Here is a 14,155-nt window from a genome sequence, read left to right as displayed (position 1 = left end):
TAAAAAAAGAGTGTAAAGGGGTCCTAAAACCAAAAATATTGAGAACCGTTGTTCTAAAGAAACAATAGAAAATTCTGAAAATCCAAAGTAACTGATTCTGGTCCATGGATAATCAATCCATTTGTTTGCTGTTAATCTATCACCTAACTTACACCATGCCTCCTAGATAAATGAATTTTTAAAAATCTTTAATAAAATTTAAATTCTCTTTGGTATGAAGATATCAGGAAATGAATCCAATGACTCTTTAACTGCTTGCATGCACATTCAAGGGAAGCAAATCAGCACTACCAGCTACACATCGCATTTGGTTTCTTCTTCCTTCCTCTTCCTCAAAGTTGTATTTAGTTTTTTAAACACGGATCACAAGCCTTCTCAGGCTACTTTCCCTACACTTACTTACTACCCTAAAGTTATTTATTGTAAAGGACTTTACTTTTCTTTATTAAGACCAGTTATATGGTAGGAGGATTGTATATGACTACCTCTAAATTTGAGGCCATAAAACATCTAAACAAAGTGTTTCTGAACATAAAATGCTGGCATTTTTTTTTCCAAGTTGGGGCCACTCCACTGTTAATTGAGGGCCGGAGGACTGGAGCTCTATGTTTTGAATACTATCTTTTGTTTGTTAATTTTAGAACTAGAGGAGGTCAATTGAATTCAGTCTTTAATAAGGAGTCCAAACTCATCAGAGGTGAAAAAGAAACAAAACAAAAAGACGTGGCATTCCTAAAAGCGGGGAAGATTTTGGGGGCTGGGTGCAGAGGCAGAGGGAGAGAGAATCTTTAGGCAGGCTCCACATCCAGCACAGAGCCCGATGCCGGGCTCGATTCCACAACCCTGAGATCATGCCCTGAGCTGAAATCAAGAGTCAGATGCTTAACCAACTGAGCCACGCAGGTGCCCCGAGGCAGGGAAATTTTAATAATACAAAATATTAAACATCACCAAAAGCATAGGGATTGATGCAGAACTATATTCCTGCACCAAAATAAGATAATTTAGCCACACAATTTATCATCTTACCTGCCGGTATCTGATGGCCATTCAGAGCCAGACACATTTTCCCATCTGGGGCTTTCACAAAACCTTCGCGACACAAACACTGAGCAGTTCCAAACCTCTCTTTGCAAATATGTTCACAGCCTCCATTTTGATGTAAGCAGGGCTGTGCTCCTTGTGGGGAAAGAGGTACATTCACAGATGGGCTTGGAAATCAAAAAAATGCCATTGATACAAATCACAGAGTAGAGCTTTTGGAGGGAGAAACACAGTGTGTCGAAATGGAGCCTATATCAAGAGCTGTTTCAAAGTAGTTCTAAGCCAGTTCTAAGACCAGCTCAGAATGTTACTACCTCGTGAGTATTTATTGAGTATAGCCAGTACTTTTGTTCAAGAAGCTCTTTAGGCAGATGTGATCCCTATTTCCTGACTCATAATCTAGTCAAACTGACAAGGGCAATTGAGAAGGAAGTTATTACAGGACACAGAATGACGCTACTCACCGGCACTCTGGGGGGGGGGTAGGGAAAGGCCCCAGAAGAGATAGAAGCTTCTACTGCAGGTGTCTAGGTTGCCCCCCTTCCCACATCCCCACCCTAAGTGCCTTGAACCCAAGAGTCCTTGAAAAGGAACAATTTAAGTAGAAACTGGTCAGGAGAAGTAAACATGAGAATGGAGAGATAAAGCCCAAATTCACTAACAGATTGTCTCAGTTTAAACCCAATCCAAATCTCAGGAAATTTTAGCATCTACCCAAATTAGTGAGAATCGCAATAAACTCCCCTCCTCCTCTCCCATCAAACAATTAGAATAGTTACAGATGCCAGCCAAAGAAACACTGTGTGATGTCCAGTGTACCTGGTTTTGCCAATGGATGAACTACAACCAGTGATGAAGGCTTCAGCATGCTGCCTCGGAGACGTACCCTATTTTTGCCAGTCCTCTTGTTCACCCTTATTACCGATGGCATAGTCCAATCCGAGAACCACACATGATCCTCAAACACAGCCACAGCAAAGGGGTGCCCTGGAAGCAGTTTAAATCCATTACATACATCTTGTCTTTGTCATGAATATTTTTTAAAGAATAAGGCTTACAACATGCTCACACAATTCCCACACTAAAGCTTTCCTTTAATATAGCTGTTAAGCAGGATACACACAGCTCCCTACACCTGCACCAAGGAGAACCCCCATGATGAGGGAACCTCATCTTAGAATGGGAGCTTGGTGGTATGAGGTCCTCGCATTGTCACTCAGCATTTGGGGAGTGGGAGAATGTGGGCTGATTGGCAGAATATTGGGAAGGAGGAGGACAGGGCAGCAATGTTTCTGTGTTCGGTGATTCTGTCACTATAGACTAAACCTTAATGAGTTATTTTACCTCTCTTTGCATTAGGTTCCTTGTCTTTTGAGTGGCAACAATATGTAATAGACTAAATTCACAGGTTGTTGTAAGATCTTCAACAATTTGAAGTAATTGAATAACAGTCTTCTTAAGTTCCCATCTCCAGCAACACAGTTCCCTGCACCCGACCCCCACCTCCTTTCCTATCTCTCCTGTTATCTAGTATTAGTGCACTGGCCTGTGCTCCTGGTCCCATTCTTTCTTCTCTCTTGTTCTGTCAGTTACGCCTTTCTTTTACGTCTTCACTCTCTTCATTCTACTAGCTTTCCTCCCTTAGCTCATTTAATATCCTCATCTTCCTGGCCCCTCTAGCTTTCTTTTGTCTTTTTCCTTCCCTTCTTAGCCAAGCTGTTTAAAGGTCATTTATTATCTACTGCCTCCATTTTCGTGGCTCCTATCAACCCCTAAGTGGGCTCTTCTGACCCCACCTCACTAACCCACCTCTCCATGCCCCTGGAACTTTCCTGATAAGATATTCAAGTATATATAGTAAGCAGGGAAATGCTGTAATACACTATCTCAAGAGGCAAAAGCTAGGGAGCCCCAAATTTGGAAGCTTTAATCATGTCCAGTCGCATGTCCCAGGCCAGTTTTTTGAAAATGAGCAATGGATTTGGTGGATTCGAATGTGTCTCCCTCTTCTGGCAGAAAACTCAAATGACCTGTCCTGGTGACAATGAGTCTCCATCAGTCATTATTGACCAGGGCCATTAAGATGCATTTTAGTCTCTAGCCTCTTGTTCCCAATTAAAGCCATAAATGCAACAAGGAAATTTTTTTATATAGCTATGAGGGGTTTTTTTGTTACGGCAAAAAACATCTAACATAAAATGTATCATCTTAACCTAAGCGTACATTTTTAGTAGTGCTAAGTACATTCACTTTGTTGTACAGCCAATTTCTAGACATTTTTATCTTGCAAAACTGAAACTCTAATATCCATGAAACCACAGCTTCCCATTTCCCACCCCTCTTAGTCACTGGCAAACATCATTCTACTTTTTCTATGAATGTCACTATTCTAGATACTTCAAGTAGGTAGACTCATATGGTATGTCTTTTGTGATCGGCATATTTCATTCACCATAATGTCCCCAGGGTTCAACCATGTTGTAGCATGTGTTAAATTAGCTATGTTTTCTTTTTAATCTTTTAAAAAATTTTTTTTCTTTTTTCTAATATTGAAGTATAGTTGATGATGTGCTCGCTTCGGCAGCACATATACTGAAGTATAGTTGATGAGAATTAGCTATAGTTTTTCAACAAATACCTCACACTAGACATAATCTTCCTTATTTTTTAAATAGAAGAGCCACAGTTGAATGTTAAATGAAGAATGAATTCCTTCAGGGGCACCTGGGTGGATCAGTCAGTTATGCATCCAACTCTTGATTTCGGCTCAGGCCATGATCTCAGAGTGGTGAGATCAAGCCCTGCCTCAGGCTCCACACTGAGCCTGAAACCAGTTAAGATGTTCTCTCTTCTTCTCCCTCTGCCCCTCCCCCGTCCCTACCATGCATGCTCTCTCTCTAAAAAAAAAAAAAAAAAGAATGAATGAGTCCTTGAGTCTTTACATTAAAAATCCTGAGTGAGCAGCTGAGAAGCCACCACTTACACACCAGTAGATGGCACTGTAATGATGGAAATGGTCACTTAGATATTTTCATATCAAATATTTGATAATGGCTTTTTTAAAATTAAAATTCAATTAATTAACATATAATGTATTATTTGTTTCAGGGGTACAGGTCTGTGATTCATCAGTCTTCCATAATACCCAGTGCTCATTACAACACATACCCTCCCCAAAGTCCATCGATAATGGCTTTTAATAGGAAGTTGTATTAGTCACAGATTACGGCAGCATAGAAATTGTTCACAGAGTTTCTGTTATGCTTTTTGGTTTAGCATATGCTACCTTTACATTCTGGTTATTTTCAAATCCCCTTATGCCTTCATATATCAAAGCTATAATTTCCCATTTATTCGAGTGATGCATTTTTTTTTTTTAATAATATACGCCCCTTCCCCCAGACTCCATGACCTCACGGGAACCATTTTTGTTTTACTCTCTACTGTATCTCTACTTCCCAAAATGATTCAATAAATATCTGTTAAGTGCATGGATGAATAAAGTCTATGATCTTAGATAAGCTTATGATTTATTGTAAAGTACACATTTAATTTTTAAGGGCTCTTGGAAGAAAATTTTCAATTATACTTATCATGACCTATTTAATATATAATACAAATCTAAAAATTTATCTCCTCTAAGCCAAAAAGAATGGACAAAATAAATATACAGACTATCAGTTTCTTCGTAAAAGGCATAGAGCATATGTTTTGCATCTCCTGAACCAACCAGTTTCTGAATCTCTGAAGCATCTTCAGCATCTCCCTGACTCTCATTGTGATAGTCAATCTATTACCAACTCCTCTAAATTTTTCATTCACAGATCTTTTTTTTAATACTCTAATCCTCCACTTTGAAATGGCAATGTTCTATCTCAGGCCTTCATCGACTGTTGACTGGACAACTGTTGTAGCCTCCTGACTCATTTCCTTCTCTCCAGATCTCAATCCAACCCTATACTGCTACCTAAGTGGTTATAGCGAGGCGCCAGTCTTATACACAATTCCTGCTCAAGAAAATGCGATGGCTCCTGGTACATTCAGTATCTCTCTCTCTCTCTTTTTAAAGATTTATTTATTTATGAGAAAGAGAGAGAGTGTGCACGCTCACAGGAGTGAGGGGAAGGGCAGAGGGAAAGCAGACTTCCCGCTGAGCAGGGAGCCCCACACAAGGCTCAATCTCTTTACCTGGAGGTCATGACCTGAGCTGAAACCTAGAGTTGCACGCTTAACCCACTGAGCCTCAGGCAACCCCAGTATTTCTCTTTCAACGTTTAGCATAGACTACAGCATTTTAAATATATTTATGAACATACATGACACCCCATGAAAAATCTGAAAATATAATAGGAAAGAAAACTATATTTATTAATCTTTGCATATGAATGGATACTCATTAACAGCTGAAGGTGATACTATCACAGTTGTACAAATGACATTGTCTAAAACATAACAAATGACAACAACCGAATCAAGTTCTTATTCCTAAAGAGGTCTTAAAATTTTTAATATTTTCATTCTGATTTTGAGAAATCTTGGCAAAGAGAAATGATTATACAGCACTATGTTTTATCCAGTATTCCAATGCGAAGGTAACCTTTGTAGCTCAGAAGTCCCCAAAGAAGTCTGTCAGTGTGTTTGTCTCCATAACTCTTTCACCATATATGGCAGAGGGAAGGGTGTGTCTGGGAGTGAGTGTGTGTGTGTGTGTGTGTGTGTGTGTGTAAAAACACATTTTGTATTTAACACTTATCAACACTTAGGTCAAGATGAAGAAATCACCCATCCCAAAGCCTCACCTACATCGTTCTGGGCAAGCCTTTGGCGTTTTGAACCATCCAGATTGGCCATTTCGATCACAGACAGCTTGGCATCACACCAATACAGTTTGTCAGTTAAGTAATCAATTGTTATTCCACTGGGCCAGACCAGATTGGAACTAGCTATAACCAGTCGGCCAATGCCTTGAAGAGAAGAACTTTCAATTCGTGGATTAATCCCCATATCAGTCCAGAATAATCTCCTTTAAACAAGAAAGCATACAACAAATAAAATTTGAATGAAAAAAAATTCTTCCATTCTTTCATCACTGAAAATGTCGATGTAAATCACTTTCGAATAAACTGAAGTGGTACACCAAGGAACATAGGAAGTATAGCAGTGTACGCTGGACAAATAATTCTCAATAGCAAAAATTATCTTTCCAATGTAGAGCATCCTGGGGACAGGAAATGCCAAATTAAGGCTCAGATCATTGGATAAAGAAGAAATTATTAGTTTGAAAAATTGTACTATATTACTAATTGAAAATGTGTTCAAGAGGATATTCTTAAATTAGCGTTTCATGCTGCAAAAGGCAATAAAATCTTGTTAGCCTGTCCCTCTGCTATGCATTTATAAAATTCACTATAAATGTAAAATTGCAACATAAAGGAAATAGCATATTTATCTGTTATCTAGTTTTATACAATGTACTCAGTTAGCAGTCAATTTTAAGTTCCATTAATCGGACACTGAGGCACACTTTTTGAGGTCAATATGGTTCATTGTCTTTTCTACTGGTTTGTTTAGAGATGGTTACATTCTCACTTTTTTAATCATATGGCTGGCTCCAAATCGATTACCAATTGCTGCCAGTATATTATTTCCCATAGACTATCATAAAATTCCCATTATAAATAAAATAGGGTTAGTTTTTAATCCTTGTTTTTTAACAACTAGGAAGGAGTCCATTATTCTCCTTAATTCTCTAAACCTAAACCAACATTTGTCACCAATATGTCACTAATTCACAATTAACAATATAGTCCTCTAATCTTTCATGATTTCTATTTCCACTTATCTAAATCTAGGAATGACCTATGATTCAAATTCATCTTATGTTTTTTTCTAAATAGAATTCATAAGCCAAGCAATACAAATACCATCCTTCACTCAGGAAAGCAATAATGCAGATTAAAGAAAGTAGTTTCATGGGCTTGCATCTAATTGGCTAATGAATTATAGCCCACTTCTTTTTTAAAAATTAAATTGGCTTAAAAGGAAGGTTATCTGAATAACAAAATTTTTATGTAAGAATAGAAAGTCGAAAGACATAAAAGGATGAGGAAGTCATGCTAGCTACGTCATTTCTGAAAGTTTGAACCAATCTCATGGATTTTCTTAATTTCTGATTCCACTGAACATCTGAGGTCTTAAGACAAATTTTGGAGACCAGTATATCAAACATGAACTGTCTCATAACCTCTACAGGAAAGTGCCTTATTTTCACAAATACTTACTTGGCCATTGGATGGACAGCAATTCCTCGTGGCTGAGAGATGTCCTCCTTGATGATTATTTCACGATGTTTTCCACTTAAATCACTCCCTTCAATGAAAGATTTCCTAAGATGCATGTAATATAAAGGAGCTTGTTACATCAACTTTACTTTTTAAACAAACATGCTCCTTTTCCCTGTTACTTATTGTAATGCAAAGATGAGCATTCTAAACTATCTCCATTACATGTGTGTACACACATGCACACACACTCTCAACACAAGTCAGGGCCATCACATGTACACACACACACACATGTCAAGACATACACCCACGAATTTTATTTTTTTTAAATGGTCTTTTAATCAGTATCCCAATATTTATCCCACACAACTAAAATACACTGTGAAAGGATACAGTAAGAGGAGACTGTGTCAGGGGTCTGGCAGGGACAAAGTCAGGAGTGTAAATACCACCAACCCCTTTTCTTCACTGCTTCCCGGCTCCTGAAAGCCAGAGGGGAGGAGCTATTATCTCCATGGTCACAGACCACAGGAAGGAGAGAGAGTAGGCCTCAAAGGGCCACAGAGACAGCCAGCAAAAGGATGGCAGAGGGAAGACTTCTGTTGACTTAATTTTCTTCAATATGATTCTAAGACAAACGGGAGTACTGAAATATTATTTGCTAATCTTTACATTAAAAAAAAAATAGGGACGCCTGGGTAGCTCAGTTGGTTAGGTGTCTGCCTTCAGCTCAGGTCATGATCCCAGGGTGTTGGGATTGAGTCCTGCATCAGGCTCCTTGCTCAGTGGGAATTCCGCTTCTCTCTCTGCCTGCTGTTCCCCATGCTTGTACACTCCCCACCCCTCTCTCTGACAAATAAATAAATTTTAAATATTAACAAAAAAAAAATAACCCTTCAAAATCTGGCAGAGGAGAAAATCCTTGTTTCCTGATTTTTCTATTTGTTAAACTGACCTTTATTATCAAATAAATATTTACTGAGCACCTACTGTGTGTTGAGATTGGCCTAAGCATTGGAGACAATAGTATCTAAACCCTGTCCTTGTCCTTACAGAGCTTAGAGTTGAGCAGGAGAGGGACAGGGAATTAGAGTCCAGAGACTATAAAGAACACAAGCGGCAGAATCAGACAGATGCCTTATTCCCGAACCCACCCCCCCCCCCCATGTACTAACCTGGGCTTCCAAGCAGCATCCAGGAGCAGGCAGAACCACAGCGGAGGGAGTAAGAAGAACGTCCCCTCCCCACCCCATGTGGTCTGCTCAGCCTGTTTCCCTGCCGCAAACTAGAAAGTATAACTATCTTTAACTTATTCAACCAACATCTGGAAAGCCCTATCTCTTGCTCTGTAGGCAATGTCCGCATAAAACAGGCCTGCCCAGAAACACAGGGCAGAACTATTCTCTCTTTCCTGTTCTACTAAACACTAAGGATCTCTGGGTGGTTTATTCGAGTGTGATTTCTAGCCACTTGGTGGGGAAGGGGCTTCATATAGTCCTCCTCGTAATTTCTATGCAAGGAGCGAGGCAAAGGCAAATTTGGCTCAGGGCCTGTGCTAGTCAAGTACACTGTGCAAACTACCAACTCAGGGTGGTGGATAATTGGAAGCCATTGGTACAACAGAGCCACTTTTAAAAGGTAATTCTATTCCCAGATGAGGTGATCCTCGGCAAGGTACTGCTGGTAGAAGGTATTTTTGATCTCAATGTGTCAAATTCACTCAATCAGAACTGTCACTGAGCCTGTCCCTTGGTGGGAGGGAAGGAATTCTGAGGCCTCCTGCTGTGACCAGGGGAGATAAAACTGTCAGTTCTGATCTCACTGTTACATCATCTCTAAACTCTTGCTGTTTTGAGCAGGAGTGAAATGATGAGAATCAAGACGGACATAAGCTCAGGATGGCTGGAATTTACTTTCACGGGTCCCCCAGGGGTTCACCCAATAATACACCTCCATTTGATTGAGCCAGAAAGCAAATCTCTAACTCCAGTGTGGGTAATGAGAAAGCAAAGACAAGCACAGACATTTGGGTGCACACGCGTTCAAGCACGACCCTTAACCTGGTGGAGTGTCTTTCTCTTTTTTTCCATGATCTAATCAGTCTCAATGCCACTGGGGTACTCCAAAATCCACCCTGTTTCCAGGGCAGGACTTGTCCACCCAGAACCCTAGTAGAGTGATTTATACCTCCCAGGAGCAAACATATATTTTTGCCCTCCTGATTCATTTTTACTGAGCAATTGACTTTAAGAATCAGGATTCTTTAATGTTAAATAATAGCATTGCCAGTGGAATGATCAATTAGCTTCCTTCCTACAGTCAGATGTTAATTTGAATCTGTCTTTTCCTCAGCCAATATAAACTGTAAGCATCCAGTCTGGTTCTTTTAACGGGCTAAAAGTTACCATATAATCTAATATCATGAGCTTGGAATCTCAGTTATTTAAATCCAATTTCTAGCTACTATCAAGGTTTTCAAGCTATAAACTCTCATTTCCAGACAAATGAAAGGTTTTCTTTTAACAGCTGCCGTTAGAGGGAAGAGGACTTAGAAGGGCTTGTTATTACCGAAGTCAGTGAACTGGGGAAGTTGAGGTCTGATTCTCCAGGACACGGAGGTGCGTGACTATCTCCTGAAGGCATTGCCTTGCAATACGTTCCATGAGGCCATTAATCAAACACCGTGCAAATTAAAGGTGCCACGCAAATGTGGGAAATATGAGGAGACCTGGCATCCTCAGAGAGGCCAAGAGCGGCTGACATCTGCTGTCCTGATCAACGTTTACCTTTCTGAGAGCAGCCACAGATGAGCTCTGTTATTATGCGCAGCTGACATTTTAACGTCCTTTTAAGTAAGCTCAACACAGAGGAGGCTGTTATTATGATTTTTATCATTACTGCAACTGAACTTCCAGATCTACTTCTTGCTGGCTGCCTGCCATTGGGAAAGGTCCCTTATCTCTTTAATTCTCCATTTTTTCATCTTTAAATTGGGGATAAGAAAACTTAGCTTTTTGGGATTCATACTGTCATGGATATAAAGCTCTTAGCACAATGTCTGATGCATTTCAGTCATTCAATAAATAAATATCCAAAGAATAAAGGAATAAAGGCATTTTTAAGTAAACAAACAAAAATGAATGAATGAAAGAAAATGTACCTACCGTGGATATAAAAGTACCATATTATTTATAACTGTATACCACACCATACATCCGGCTCATTTTTAAAACACCATTTGTTTCCCATGGGTTATCTAGACCAAAAAATTTTTCTGGGACATAGGAAACCTACCCCCAATCTTATAAACCTGTTCCCTGGCACTTCTGCTTCTGGGCGGGGACCGCTGACTTCCTAGAGGTGAAATCCTCATTAATTTCATCTTCTTTCACTTTAATATAGTTGCACGGGTTGACTAGTGTGACACTCCATGGCTTTAAATCACGCTGAGAAAACATCCTAGAGCACAGAGGATTTCTAATACTGTCTTGTGACAGCTGCCTGTTCTCTGCGGTGAGCGGCCTCTCTCAGAAGCAAGGAGTGGGCGCTCAATAGCACACATGAGAGACGCGGCCACTTCCTTCCTCCACCCCCCTCTCACCGCCTCTCTTCCTGGGGCTCATGCAAGTCACACACACACCAAGCACAGCTGCCCCTCTACAGCCCTGAGAGCAGCACGCCCAGAGGGCAGAAACATCAGGGCTTCTCTCTAGTTCTGTTCTTTCCCACATCAGGGAAAGCAGACCCTCTCTCCAATCTCATGAGGACTTGGCCTACAACTCTCGCGTTCAGCCTTGCTCCCTCCTTCATGCTTATTCACGGGGAGACGGCACGTGCCTTCCAGTCTGTACAAGGAGCGGGTTGGGCTGGTTGATTCCTGGAGCCTCTTCCAAAGCTCCCTCTGGGTGTGTACACCGTTCATTTGGCAATTATTTATGCACTGCCTTCTCTATACACCTCTTCTACGGATATGTAGAACAGGCATTTGTACTGGGTTTTCCTGGGTCCCTGTGCTTTAGCTCCTTGGCTAAACTGTGAGCCGACTGCAAAGAGGGACACTCCCCACGCTCCTTTGCATCTCGCATGTTACCCAGGATGGGGCCTTATCCACAGCAGAGGCTCAAGGGATGCTTACTGATTGCACTCAGACAGGCTTTGCATTTCTCTCATTACCACAGCCTGAAATGTAAAAACACATGGTACTTTCTTGGTCCTCACAATTCTCCCTTGGATACAGATCCAGTCTTGATGAAAGGAGGACCATCCTGCTTGGTAGTGTGGAGGCAGTGGAGGGGATATGGACAGCATTAGGGGCATCTTTCCTCCAGTCCCACCCAAGCGCCTAGCAATATTTTCTTAGGTTCGAAGTGGAGAATGAGGCCAGCAGTATCACCTATACCCTCTCTCCCATCCCACGTGGCTTCAAAGTGAAGGAGGAAGCATACCCTCTGTCTGTCCAGTAGAATTTACGGTCAATCCAATCGATGGCAAGACCTTCAGGCACATCTACTGCTTCCTCAATAAGCCTTTCTCGCTGGGAACCATCCATATTAGCTCTCTCTATCCACTTCAGGGCTGTATGGGCAAAGTATATCTACAAAAAAGAACATAGGCATTTCTATCTGATTTGTTTTTAAAAATTAATGTGGAATATGTACAAATACAGTTAGTAAATCTTCATATCATATAGTGTAATCATTAAGAGCTTGGCTTTGGAGATACACACACGTACACCTGAATTCCACCTTCCACCTCTGCTGCTCCCCAGATGTGTGTAAACATAAGCAAGTCCCTCCATGTCTCAGATCCTCAGTGTCCTCATTGGTTAAATGGGGATAATGATACTAAACCAAAAAGGAGATATATATAATATGTGTGTGTGTGTGTGTGTGTGTGTGTGTATCCTTGTGCCTGGCACATATTTCTATTGCTACTGGGTAATTTATTAACCTTTGATAATTGGTCAATAACAAAGCCATTGTACTTGAACTCTAATGGCTTCTACAGCCTGAAAGGGGGCAATGATGAGCAGTTTAGTGGGGGCTTCAAGCTGGGCTGTGTCTTTTGCTGTTCAGTCCACAGCACTGCACTTCACTGCAAATCTGGAGACAAAGGTTCCTCTCCTGTTCAGGCCCTTCTTTGTTTAATTGAGTTGACCAAGTCATTAAACTCAATTTTCTCAACTGAAAAAATAACAAAGTTAGACTAGATATTTGCCAAATTTTCTTTCATCTCTAATCATATTTAATTTCATTTTAATTAATCCATCTCATTCAACAGAACCTAACTTGCAGGTGCAAAGCTCTTTTTCAGTCTCCTATGCAGACTAGCAAACAGGCACAAGAATTTTGTGGGAGTGTTAAAAACTGCTGTGGGTCAGCAGACAATTTAATGACAGCATGTGTGGAATTTTAGCTGAGTAGGTATATGTACATAAACTTATAATCAATGATGAGAATGTTCATAAAATGGCAATTCATTAACTAATGGGTTATCATCTTTCTAGATAAAACAGAAAAGGTTCTATTCCATAATACAAAAATAGGTACTTCTCATATTAAAAAAACACTAAGCTAGAGCTCTTCTCAAATTCAAATGTGCACATAAATCACCTGGAAATCTTGTTAAAATGCAGATTCTGCTCCAGGGGTCAGAGGTCGAGCCTGGAAGTCTGCAATACTAACAAGCTCCGTGATATTGGTGCTGCTGGTCCAAGGACCGTACTTTGAAGGGCAAGAACATGAGAACTTGACCAGGGAAATGAAAAACAGCCACATGACTGCAAGTTCATTCTAGGTCTCTTTATTCACCTTATAAAAAGTGCTGACCGTGTAGGAAAAAAACTAGTTTGGTAATAAAAGAATCTTGAACTGATTTTTCCCCATTAATTATTTTCTTTCTATTAATATAATTCTTCCATGGAATCTTATCGATTCAGTTCAAGGAAAAGAAAGAAGGATTTTTTTTCACTAGTGTTTAAGTATAAAACTTCGTTTGCAAAGAGTTATATTTGGCTATCAATCCAAGGCAATTAAACACAGAATCAATCTGCTTCACTCTGTCCCTTTTGACCATTTACAAGACTGCTTCAAATCAGGAAGACACAAAAATACAAAGTTTAAAATTCTAGGAATTATTGCACTATCTAGTAATAACTAAATAAGTAATTAATAACTATGTAAATTTATAACTACTGTGTGATTAAACTCTAGAAGATACCATAACATATCATTTCAAGCACATTCTAACCTAGCACAAATATAATCCACCCCAGCCTCCCACTACTTCCGCTATTGGCAAATAACTAAAAACCTATTCATGGCAGTCCTCTTGTGTGTACAGCACTGTGCTAGCCTCCCAAACTCACCTCCAAAGAGGAAACTAAATTTAAGATCCTGCTCAGTCATTCCCAATAAGATGGCTGAGTCACATTAAGGGCCAAGATAGGGTTATGAGAATAGGAGTGTCCATAAATTTCCCAAATTATGCTCCAATATCTGTATCTACATTTTTCTGCGCCTAATCATTCTGAGCTTAGCAGAGGATTTTCAAGTAGCTCAGGTCATCTGTTAGGATAAAATCCTCTACTCTGTCCTTAAAGCGTAGCCACATCTGTTCAAGCGACAAAACCGTACCTTATTTTCCACAGGGTCATGATCAAGGGCAAAAACCATTCCCATTTGCTGGCTGAGCAGGGTTCCATAATCTGTTCCATCAAAATGCATGCGTCGAATATCTTGAGAATTAGCAAACAGCAAAAATGGCTGTGGTCCTGTTAACAAAATTCAAGTATGGCTCCATTTAAAATATGCCTTGGAACCTAGTAA

At 40.1% G+C, this 14,155-nt stretch overlaps 1 protein-coding gene across 2 annotated transcripts in view; it reads right to left on the bottom strand.

Annotated features, from left to right (window-relative positions):
• The window catches only part of EGF (epidermal growth factor), an 89,025-nt gene that overhangs the window by 27,013 nt on the left and 47,857 nt on the right, over positions 1–14,155 (bottom strand). For both annotated transcript variants that reach the window (XM_040626248.1, XM_008689428.2), the window contains exons 10-15: positions 13,964–14,100; positions 11,774–11,922; positions 7,326–7,430; positions 5,844–6,067; positions 1,864–2,031; positions 1,030–1,179 (exon numbers count right to left, since the gene is read on the bottom strand). In XM_040626248.1, the coding sequence (XP_040482182.1) occupies positions 1,030–1,179; positions 1,864–2,031; positions 5,844–6,067; positions 7,326–7,430; positions 11,774–11,922; positions 13,964–14,100 (933 nt within the window). The remainder of the gene's footprint in view (positions 1–1,029; positions 1,180–1,863; positions 2,032–5,843; positions 6,068–7,325; positions 7,431–11,773; positions 11,923–13,963; positions 14,101–14,155) is intronic.

This window comes from Ursus maritimus, unplaced genomic scaffold, assembly GCF_017311325.1.
Source record: "Ursus maritimus isolate PB19 unplaced genomic scaffold, ASM1731132v1 scaffold_11, whole genome shotgun sequence".
NCBI lineage: Eukaryota > Metazoa > Chordata > Mammalia > Carnivora > Ursidae > Ursus > Ursus maritimus.
The sequence above is the reverse complement of the archived record's forward strand: the minus strand, read 5'-3'. Positions and strand labels throughout refer to the sequence as shown.